This window comes from Durio zibethinus, chromosome 5, assembly GCF_047325235.1.
Source record: "Durio zibethinus cultivar Kanyao isolate XHJ-2024 chromosome 5, ASM4732523v1, whole genome shotgun sequence".
Lineage (NCBI taxonomy): Eukaryota > Viridiplantae > Streptophyta > Magnoliopsida > Malvales > Malvaceae > Durio > Durio zibethinus.
Window position 1 is genome coordinate 31,988,687 of NC_143166.1, and position 12,171 is coordinate 32,000,857.

General features: G+C 30.8%; 2 protein-coding genes and 1 pseudogene across 3 annotated transcripts; all 3 read right to left on the bottom strand.

Annotated features, from left to right (window-relative positions):
• Nucleotides 1-2,257: 2,257 nt before the first annotated feature.
• Nucleotides 2,258-4,839, bottom strand: LOC111282906 (putative carboxylesterase 7 pseudogene; annotated as a pseudogene). Its single transcript, XR_016342344.1, has one exon. The product of XR_016342344.1 is annotated as a putative carboxylesterase 7 pseudogene (transcript).
• Nucleotides 4,840-4,986: 147 nt separating this feature from the next.
• LOC111282480 (putative carboxylesterase 12) lies at nt 4,987-6,262 on the bottom strand. The gene has a single exon (XM_022870585.2). The coding sequence runs from the start codon at nt 6,121-6,123 to the stop codon at nt 5,167-5,169; it is 957 nt and encodes a 318-aa protein (XP_022726320.2). The 5' UTR covers nt 6,124-6,262; the 3' UTR covers nt 4,987-5,166.
• A 2,073-nt stretch (nt 6,263-8,335) lies between these two features.
• LOC111282969 (2-hydroxyisoflavanone dehydratase-like) lies at nt 8,336-9,604 on the bottom strand. The gene has a single exon (XM_022871292.2). The coding sequence runs from the start codon at nt 9,495-9,497 to the stop codon at nt 8,589-8,591; it is 909 nt and encodes a 302-aa protein (XP_022727027.2). The 5' UTR covers nt 9,498-9,604; the 3' UTR covers nt 8,336-8,588.
• Nucleotides 9,605-12,171: the final 2,567 nt, after the last annotated feature.

The following is a 12,171-nucleotide window of genomic DNA, read 5'->3' on the forward strand; positions in this document are numbered from 1 at the left end:
ACTAGGAAATTAATCAAAGACAGACTATTTTTGCTTGGCAGGCAGATGATCAGGCTCGAGTAACAACACAGTGGTGAAAGCTCCAAGCTGAGGGATCAATCGAGATCAGTTCGCGGTATTATTATATAATTATATAATAATAAAAAATTTAGTTCAGTTTATTCATATAATATCCAATAAATACAAAGTTTAAATCTCATTATCTGCAATCCTTTGTCTTATTTTGAACGACTTCTTCTGAATCCTCTTATCACTGATTCTAGAGGTAGTTGCTTGTGATATGGCGGAGTCAAAGCCGTACAACCAATTGATTTACTTGGGATAAAGCTCATCTGTGGATGACTCATTTGTCCGTCGACAATTATTGAATTTACTGGAGTTGTATAGCTACCTTCCCATGTTTTACTCATCCGTATTTGCTCATTTTGATTTAATGTGCCATGATAAGCATTAACCTTTGAGAATTGAAAGAGACTATTACATTTACCAGCCCTGCAAAGAGACAGCAGCAGGACATGTGTCTGGGATTCGACACAATTAAGGTTGTTATAGTTTCTGTGAAAAGGATGAGAGAGTTAGGCGAGACATTAAGACCTTAATATTGGTTATTGACCCATCTTTTCAACAGTAGCTTGAATGAGAATAATGAGAGTAGATGGAATACTTAGATGCATGCATTCAACTCAGAACTCCTGCCACTACATCAAAGTAACCAGGCAGGTAGAGAAGTTGCAATTGTGTTGGAAATCTGATTCAATAACTTTAATAACATCCAACATTCAAGCCTGTCTAGAATATTAAAATCAATTAAATCCAGCATCAGTTCCTGTCAAAACTACAATTTGAAATATATACACGCACGTTGTATGATGATCTGGTATAGCCTTTGAACAATCAAAGAATTCAACAGATAAACATTCAAGGTTGCTATATAAGTATCTATATTTTTATGTTCTAATTGGGTACTCTACCCAACTCTGTCTAGTTGATATAAATAACATGCATATGTAGATCGTAAAAGGGTTGGATAACGGCTATATGACCACCGACAGTGGCAGGACAGTGGGCTGTTTTTACCGGAGTAGTAGGCGGAGCAGCCTCCTAAATATTATTCAGGAAGAGTAAAAGCTTCTACAAGTCTACTATTATATATCCACCAGATCACCTTACAAATATATGGAGCTAAAGATGGCAAGGTTTCTTGATTTTTCCACTGCTAAATCTTTTATACGTTGACTGGATAAGTAATTATTTCAACATAAAAAATTCAAATAAAGTAAAATCCAAGCTTAATTGTTTCTCATTTGTTCTTTTTCAGAAAAATGCACATTACGCTGGTCTGGGGCTGTGGTCTGCTGACTCCATGAAGTTTTGGAGTCCGCTTGAAAATGTAAGGAGAGAGATCAACAGGTAGGAGAGACAAACAAAACCTACAGTAAGCAAACAAGTTTGGGTTTTACTTTGTCATCAGCGTGGCTTGTCAGTAAATTGTTGGACTTTTTGTTTCAATGATGATAATTTAAATTCTAACAATCTTAAATAAATAAATAAATAAATAAATCATTGGTTTTTCTTGTTTTTTAATATTATCTTTTTGCCAATTTGTGATGATGGTAATTTTGACTGTTTAAACCTAAAAAAAAGTGGAAGACCTTCTTTCTGCCAACGTAGGGTGTTTTCTTTTTCTTGTTTCCAATTGATATATTGACGATGGATCAGACCTTTCAAATCATGCTTTGTATGCGCAAGGGGACACATTGCATGATTTACATCCATTGTGGAATTTTGATCAAAGTAATAATCAACAATATAATTATTTGTGAACTAATCTACACCAATCATCTTTGTAAAGTTTCAATTGACTGTGATTTTTGGTCGACTTAATTTATTAATAAATTTATTAAAATAAGTTATATTTGATGCGTATATAAATTTCTGGATCAACTAGATATTCGAGCATACAAGGATGGTCGTGTAGAAAGGTTCTTTGGTACTGATATAGTTCCAGCATTAATCGATTCTCAAGATGGTGAATCCTCCAAAGATGTTTCACAATTGTTCCAGAAATAGGGGTGTCAGCGAGTATTTTTCTCCCGAGTTCTGAATATCACAATTCACAATTATGTTACTTCCCTTGTTTCCAAGGGCAATGCTGCTGCCGTTTTTATTGACTATAGATTTGCCCCAGAGCATCTTGTTCCTGTAGCTTTACGATGATTCATGGGTGGCTTCTCATTCTTACGGTGAATGTCCTAAGCCATAGGCTTGCCTGAAGAATTACGCTGATTTTCAGTAAGTTTTTTGGTTGGGGACGGCGCTGGAAGCAATATCGTGCACAACATGGTGGTCCAAGCAACAACAGAGGATCTGTCTGGAGTGAAATTGTTAGGAATTTGCTTGATTCAACCATTTTTTGGGGAGGACAGATGGTCATGTGGTCAAGTATTGGCTGTTTGTCTGTCCAAATAGTAGTTTTGATGATCCTAGGATAAAACCAGCTGTAGATTCAAGATTGTCCAAGCTGGGGTGTAGCTGGGTTGTAATTTTTCTTGCAGAGAAAGACGATTTGAGAGATAGTGAGACATTGAAGAATAGCAGGTGGGGTGGAGAGTTGGTGATTGCGGGAGGATCATGTTTTTCAATCTCTGTTATAAATAGCTATTCAGCAAGAATTTATTCTGCAGAAAACAAAACTAGGAAAGAAATACACTAGCTATAACCTATAAGTCAAGCGGAACACAGAAATCTAAAGAACTAATTAGCGAGTCATAAACAAGCTATCTCAATGGCCAATTAATTTAACTATAATTTGTAAAACTGGTACTGTCGTCGTCATCTTTGATAAACTTGTCTCGTTCCTGGATCATGAAGGAAACAATTCTTTTGAGCATAGCCATAGCATTCTCGCTAGTAGGGTTCAACAAATGGAAACCATGGTCCTCTCCTGATGACTCCATTATCTCCACTTCTCCTCTCCATCCGCTTTTCTTCAACTCCTCATAATAGTACCAGCCTCTATGTCTCAATACATCCATCTCAGCAACAAAAACCAGCAGCCTGGTGCACCCCAGGTTCTTCAGGTTGGGGTCATTTCCCGGATTAATCCATCGATCATCGTATCCATTTGTTGTAGGACATACCAAGCGCCACAATCCCCTTATTTTTCTTCTTTCGGATAAATCATTAATCTCAGCTCCAACAGGGTTTCTGCCCCAGAAAAAGGGATGTACTAAAATGATGCCTGTGATACTAACACCCTCCAGCTGATCTTGGCCAATTTTTATGCCCATGCGGTGTGCTATATTAGCACCGGCACTATCCCCAGCTAAAAAAAACTTACGGAAATCGACATGTCTGTTTACCCAATCTTCAGGACCATTTCCATCCAAATGAGATGCAATCCATTTCAGCGCAGTCCAGGAATCATCATAAGCAACAGGGACAGGGTGCTCTGGGGCTTTTCTATAGTCAACTGATATTGCAATAACTTTAGCTTCCGCAGCTAAGGTGTTAACGTAATCATGATAGGTAGGAGAGAAAGCAGTATCTACACAAAAGGCTCCACCATGGAAATAGACTAGAAGAGGAAGTTTTTCAACAGGACTAGTGTCTTTTGGGATGAATAACCTGGCAGAGAGGTTACTTTCAGGTGAATACGGGACATCTTTGGATTCAACATTGGTTTTGGGATCAAAAGATGGAGGAACATTATCTGTTCCCATGAGTCTCTCTACACGGCCATCTTTGTATATGCGAAGAAAGGGAGACGCATCAATGGCTATTTCTGGCATGGTTGAAGCCATAGCAGCCAACAACGCAATAGATCTAGAATATAAACCTATGGAGATCTGGATGCCTTTAGTATTATGTCTAGAAGCGAAAATGAAAATGTTTAGTGTTGAACTGTTGATTGATATAAAATACAGAGATCAATTCAAGGCCTGCTGTCATATATAGGAGAAAATTTATGGATGTAATTAATTGAGCGATAGTACATTTGGTAGATGCATGCCTTTACATTTTGGTGTTAATGAGTCTGTTGGTTTCAGGCCACATTTTGACACCAAAAATTTTTTGAATCATCACTTAATGAAAAATGTACTATGACAAACGAAAGCTTAGTTTTTATTTGCCTGGTGTCAGGCTCATGCTTAATGCTTTTCTCTATACTGGCACCACCCATGCGTGCCCCTAGTTAGAAATACTTTTGAAGAGGATATTTTCCAAATCTTCGAGACCATTTCCATCGAAATTGGACGCTGCAAGCACCCATTAATGCTCAGGCGGTACAAATGTAATCAACTGACACTGCAATTACGTTGGCTTTCAAACCTAAGGTGTTAGGAACAATTAATTAGGGTAGGTAAGAAATGACAGTTGCCATTGAAAATGATGGAAATTACATAAGTAGAAATGGAAGTTTTGACCTTTTTGGTGAGGCCTGGTGCTTTTGATAAATGAGATGTATAATCAGGCTGTTAGTCACTAGTCAGGCAACCAAGAAGTAGCTGCTAATGAGCCGTATGCTCTCCTTATTGGCTAATTTGCTGGTATGATGTTTTAAAAATTGCCCAAAGCAATGCCAAACTGTCTTTTTAATTAAAAAAAGGTTATGTTAATTGAATTTCATAAATGGAGTCTGTATTACTGATTAATGGTATAAAAATGGTGGTTGGGACAATTCCCCCTTCTGGTTTCAAGTCAAAGCTGCATTGAATCTTGTAATTCATAAACCAAGACCAAACTTCATAATGGCATCATCAATGCAATTAAATATATATGGTATGGAGGGTAAAGTACGTTTAGAAATCATACAAGATTATATATACAGCTAAGCTAAAACCATACAAACAGTAACAAACCAAATTAGCTCATTGAACTCATTCCTATAGTAAATATAAGAGTCAGAATTCAGAAATCATGCACTCAAAATTCTTATAAAGGATAAATAATAACATTTCATCCGATTTCATGTGTCATGGAATCTAGATAACCAAATACCAGCATTTTTCATTGAAATTTGTTCACCTCCATATGACTTTGCTTTTGCTTATCCAATTGTGTTGCTGAGTATTGTTTATGTTAATATGATGATATCAAAAGATAAACAGGACATAAAACAACAACAAAGTGAAAGAACTGAATACCAACCCAAGTATACTACTTCTAAGCCTTATCCTGGCTCATGAAAGCAGCAACCTTTTTCAGCTTAGCCACAGCACTTTCGCAAGTGGGATTGATCAGATGGAACACATGGTCCTCTCCTTGGGCTTCCATCATCTCCACTTCTCCTCCAAACCCACTCTCCTTCAACTTCTCGAAGTAGTACCAGCCCCTATATCTCAGCATATCCTTTGCAGCAACGCAAACAAGCACACTGGTGCAACCCAGGCTAGCCAAGCTTTGATTATCAATAGGATTGATCCATGGATCATCGGATCCAATCGTTGTAGGAGAGGCCAAACGCCAAAGCCCTTCGATTTTGGCCCTTACATCTGGATCCTTAATCTCATCACCGACCGGTTCTTTGCCCCAAAAATATGGATGTACGAGAACAATACCTACAAGATTAACACCAGCAAGCTTTTCTTTGCCAATTTTAATGGCCATGTGGTGGACTATGTTGGCGCCAGCGCTATCCCCTGAAAAATAAACCTTGTCAAAATCAACATAACAATTCAACCACTCTTCAGGACCATTTCCACCGAAATGGGAAGCAACCCATTTAAGGGCATCCCATGAATCATCGTAAGCAGCAGGGAGAGGGTGCTCGGGGGCTCTCCTGTAATCAACCGAGACACAAACGACGTTTGCTTCTGCAACGATGGAGTTTAGGTAATTATGGTACGTAGGAGAAAAGGCAGTTTCTATGCAAAAGCCTCCACCATGAAAATACACGAGAAGAGGGAGTTTTTGGGTAGAGCTGACGTTTTTTGGGATGTAAAGCCTGACGGATTGGCCAGTTTCTTGTGAATACACAACGTCTTTGGATTCAACGTTTGTTTTAGGATCAAGGCCTGGAGAGACGATCTCAGTGCCTACAAGCCTCTCAATGCGCCCATCCTTGTACACGCGAAAGAAAGGAGCGGCATCCATAGCTATTTCTGACGTGGTGGATTCCATGGCAGTGAAAATAAGAGAGCCAAACACACAGACGGAAGGGCCTTGTTTCTTAGCGGAGGCTAGAGTGATTCTAGTGGAAGGAAGACAGCAGATATTCTAAAGAATAAATGGATCTTGCTCACCGGGCAAGGGCAAAATTTTATCTTAAAAAAAAAAAAAAAAAGCAAAAACAAGGTTTTTTAATCTATCTATTCATATTTACAAATTTAATTCTTATTTTATAATTTTTAATCAAAGAAATTTTATAAAAAGATGTAATCGAATTGAATATAAATAAATATATATTTGTAATTTATTTATTTATTTTTAAAAGTATTTGATTTCGTTTGTATTTAATAAAATATTATTTTATTTATTTAAGTTAAGTTTGTTTAAATCAATTCGTATTCGATTTAATTAAATTAAATAAATTTATTTATAAATATTAAATAAAAATATTTATAAATATATATAAATAAATATGTTTATAAATAATAAATAAAATATAATTAAATAAATTTAAATATATTAATCATAAATTAACATAAATAAATACAAATGAATATAAATTAATTTTAAAATAAAATTAAAATAAAAAATAAAAAAATAATTTTAATTATATTTTTATAAATAAACAATAATAAACAAATAAACAAATAAAATTTACATGAATTTATTTATGAATATAAATAAATTAAATAAATTTATGTTCGTATTTAATTTATTTAATAAATTAATATAACTATTTCTTTATAATTTTTTTATGCAAGCCGTTTCCAAGGCTTTTACGCCCCTGTAGAATTTATGTGCTTTTATAAATAAAATAGAGAAATAGGCGGAGAAAGCGATGCATTTTTTTTTTTTTTGTCGTAAATGAATGTATGATTACGTTTGGAAATATGGAACGAGGGATTATTCCTTTCCGCCTAGACAAACGATGGGAGAACAAATGTCAAGATTCATAGCGTGGGGGGCGATAAAGCATTGAGAACCAAAGAAATTTCTAATGCCGTCATCACGTGGAGTTGACTCTTCCGAAATTGGAAACTTAAACGTACTAAGTTGGCAGGAAATGTCGTGAAAGATAAAATAATAAAGGATCTTGTACTCAAAAGAAAAAGACAGAAAAGAAAAACTTTTCTTAACATAAAAGAAAAAATATAATTGGTTTATATAATATTTTTAATAAGTGATATTTAATAATAATTTTATATATTTTTAATGAAAAAGATGATTTTATATTATTAATGATTTTTTAAAAAAATCAAATTTTATGTATTTATTTTAGAAATTTATAAAAATTATATTATCTGATTTATTAATAATATATAAATTTTATATATTGATAAAATTTTTTTATATACATAATTTTTAATTTTGTTAACAAATTTTTAAATATGCTTTTTCATATTTCAATTATAATAATATTTATCATTAAATATGATAATTGAAATATTTAAAAAATTATTTTATATTATAATTAAAAAAATATTTTTAAAACACTCCTTATCATAACTCATTTTTTATTTTCTTGTGTTAATTAAATAAAGGCAAAATTATGTATAGGTGTATTTTGTTCCCTTCCTAGTTGTACAATACATTCTTTTCAACTTATCACTATCTAGTTTATATGTGGCCCAATAATTTCCAAGTTCCCAAGTCCAATATTTTCTTAGACCATAATTTATTTAAAAAAAAAAAGTTATAAACTTTGAATTAGGCAAAAAAAAAAAAAGCTAGAACATCTTGACTTGACATTTAGAAGATTTAAAAATATCATTTTGCAATTTTTTTATACCTAAAACTATAACCATCATTTTTAACTTTTAATTTTTAAAAATTAAATAATAATATTTTATCTCAATCTAAAATTGTTGCAATCATCAACTTTTAGCAACGTTTTCACTTTTTTCTTAAAAGCAACATTGATTATTTATTTGGAAAATATTTAATAACAAGATTTAAGTAGAGTTTTTTTTAATAAAATTTGTGAAATTTTTTATTAGTAATATTATATAAAATTTATTTTAAAAGTAAAAGCTTATGAATTAATAGAATTTAATAAAAAGGTAATAATATTTAAAAATTTTAAAAATATCATTTATAATCAAAATCTATTTTGTACTTATTTAATTATGAAAATTTTATTAAAATTTTTAATAAAAATATATATCTAAAAAATCAATGTTTCAATATTTTCCATTACAACAAGTATTAATAATTAAGAAACACCTTTAACATTTTTAATATAGCTGAATGTATTTTACTCAACTTGTATAATTATTTGATACAATTATAAATGGTCTCATACTCCCATTCCATTGGTTTAATGTTGTGGTTGCATGCACCATATCCAATAATAACAATCCTTTTATCGTCGCTAAAGTAACACATAAAAGCGTCAAATTCATTCACTCGAACCGTCGGTAAATCGAGTAAAATTATTATAACAATGCATATATTTGCTCCCCATGGAAGAAACTAGCTCAATCTGTCTTTATAAAATCAACCATTTTCTTCTTCAAGACTTCAGCGTTGTCATTGTCGATGAAAACATGGAAGCAATGATCCTCTCCTTTCGTCTCGAAAAATTCCACATTTCCTCCCCACCCACTCGTCACCAAAGTTTCATAGTAAGCCTCTCCTCTGCTTCTCAACGTATCTTTCTCTGCTACCAAAACAATGACCTTATCACATGGCAATTGATTCAAGTTCGGATCCACTTTCGGGTTCAGTTTCGGGTCATGGTCGAAGCCGGCACTTGTTGGACAAATGTACTTGTACATTCCATATTCGTCGATCTCTTTACCGCCGAAAAATGGATGAACAATAAGCATCCCAATGATTTTTAAACCAACCAATTTGGTAGCACCAGCTTGGACTGCGACATAGTGGGCAATGTTGGCTCCGGCGCTTTCACCACCCAAGAAAACCCGCCCGAGATCCGCTTTCTCATTGAGCCATGGTTCAGGCCCCTGTCCATTTGCATGAGAAGTAACCCACTGTAGCGCAGCCCATGAATCATCGTATGCAATTGGTAGAAGGTGTTCGGGGGCTAGCCTGTAATCAATCGAAATGATGATGATATTGGCTTGTATTACAAGAGGGGTAACCAATTTTTGAGTCAGCGTATCAAAGGCAGATCCATTGGAAAAGCCACCGCCATGGTAGTGGACAAGCAGTGGAAGCTTCCGATCTGGGCTTCTGATTTCTGGCATGAAAATTCTGGCCCTGACGCCAGGTGAAACCACCACATCTTTAGACTGAACTCCGGTCTTTGGGTCTAGGCGTGCCGTAGCAGGCTCCATGACAAAGTACCTCTCCACTCGGCCATCTTTGAAGACTCTGAAGAAAGGTGAAAAATCCTTGATTATCTCATTGGTGCTTAAATCCATTGGCAAAAATTGAAAGAATTATGGGAGATATGAAAATGATTTCTATTCTGGAAGATGTGGGATTTTGATTCTCTGAAACTTTAGAAGGGTGAGAATAATATAGAGCTGAAAGCCATGGTTGGAGCGTTGTTTTCGCCTCACAAAGAAATTTATTGTATGTTATTATATTAACGTCATTTTGCGTCATTGGAAAAGGAAGTAATATCTGACGTCGCGCCATAAAGTTGATTTTTATTTTATTATTCTTATTATTATTATTAGATTAAAATACCAAAAAAATTTTGAATTATTTTAATTTTTTAAATAAATTTTTATATTTTTATTATATCTAAATAAATTTTTATATTTTTATTTATATCTAAATAAGTTCTTATTTCAAATGAAAAAAATATACATTAAAAGTTTATTTAAATATAAATGAAAATTTTAATCATTTATTTATATAACAATTAAAAATAAAAAATTTATTTAAATATAAATTAAAATTAATAAATATAAAATTTTATTTAATTAAATTTATAAATTTCATAAATTTTTTTATTATTAATTTAACCTTATTATTATATAAAAACTATAAAAAAAATCATATATACCATGAACTATAATAGTGTAATTATATTTAATTATGTTTGTTCTTTTAATAAATATATATATATATAATATAAAAATATTATGTCATAATTTTTGTTGATATACTAATGACATAACATATTTTTTATTTTAATTAAAATTTTAATCATTTATTTATATAACAATTAAAAATAAAAAATTTATTTAAATATAAATTAAAATTAATAAATATAAATTTTTATTTTAATTAAATTTATAAAATTCATAAATTTTTTTATTATTAATTTAACCTTATTATTATATAAAAACTATAAAAAAAAATCATATATACCATGAACTATAATAGTGTAATTATATTTAATTATGTTTGTTCTTTTAATAAATATATATAAAATATAAAAATATTATGTCATAATTTTTGTTGATATACTAATTGCATAACATATTTTTTTATTTTAATTAAAATTTTAAATCATGTCAATTTTTTATATTTTTATTATTTTTATATATTTAAATTATATTTAAAATTATCAAATTTATTTTATTTAAAAAGCAGGTAAACCTCAACCGACGGACGATTACGGTTGGTGTGGAATATCTCTCTCGATTCCTTCCAATTAAAAATGATTAGTTACAAAATAAATAATGGTTGAATTTTATTATAGTAAACATTATAAAGTTTTTTTTACTATAAAATAAAATACGGACGTTCAGTTTAACATTCGCTATCAAACGAACATCCTCGAAAGTCAAAAGGAATTTAATTGGTGGATGCAAATTATTTTTAAAAAATAATATTTAAATTAATAAATTTAGAGATTAAATTTTAATATTTATAATTTTTTATTTTTATATTACTATTTATTTTGTACAAAAGTAATTTTTTTCATGAATAAGCTACCTTTAATTTTTTTTAAAATATGAAATAAGCCCCAAAAATTGTTATATCCAAGTGTATATATATTATTTTGAAATTATAAATTTTAAAAAAATTACAATCATAATCAATTATTATATCTATTTATAAGAAATCATTAAATAGTCAAATATAAAAATTAATCAACAAATTATAATTTAACAATTAAATTCATTTACAGTAAAACTTAAATCTAATACCTATTGCGTCAAAATTTTATTGACATGTATAATTATATATATATACTTAAATTTTAAATATACATGCGAACATAAATATGGAAATTTACTTAACTATACTTAAATTTTAAATGAAGTTCTTAGGGTTCTTGTTAAAATTGATTAAATAAAATTTAATTTTGAAAATTAAAATTTATAAAAGTTTAATAAAAAATTAATAATATATTAAAAAAATAGCACCTATTCACAAAATCTCATTGATATTTATCGAACGGTTGGTAGAATTTTCAATAAAAATATCTATTTAAATTATTTGCAAAAGTTATATACTTCATTTATTTTTTATAAGAAAAATTTTAGGAGTAAATAGAATGCTCAATCTCTCAGGTCAGAAAAAGATGTGTCGTATATGACAGTCGAAAATAGGTGACTACAGGTTGTGCATTCGATATGACCTCAATAAATAACCACCGATAGAACTTGAACCCAAATTTTTTTCGTCGAAGTAAACGAACTTAACTGATTAAACCAACCACTTGTTGCTATATACTTCATTTATATCACAAGATTGATTTATTTCTCAATTTTGGTCTTTAAATTTAGTTTTTATTTGATAATTCTTAATAAAAAATCTCTCAAACTTCTTTTAAAATAAAAGTGTAAATGATACATTAGTACTCACAAACTAATCAAATTCGATTCAAATAAAATTCAAATTTGACTCGATTATTATTGAGTCGAACTCAAGTTCAAGTAACTTAACTCATCGATAAAGTCAAGTTTGAGTATTTTTATATTCGGCTCGAGTAGTTCGTGAGCCTAATCGAGCTTGTTATATTTAAATATATTTTTATTATTTTAATTAATAAAATATCTCAAATTCAAGCTTGAGTATAAATAATTGAGTTTTTGTTGAATATAAAAATTAAACTTATTTTTACATATTAATCAAACCTAATTAAGCGAATCAAAGTGACTCGATTTTTATCTCGAATTAAACTCAAATTAA

Coding starts and splice junctions, on each gene's coding strand:
- LOC111282480 (XM_022870585.2), bottom strand. CDS start 6,123: ATGGAATCCACCACGTCAGAAATAGCTATGGATGCCGCTCCTTTCTTT.
- LOC111282969 (XM_022871292.2), bottom strand. CDS start 9,497: ATGGATTTAAGCACCAATGAGATAATCAAGGATTTTTCACCTTTCTTC.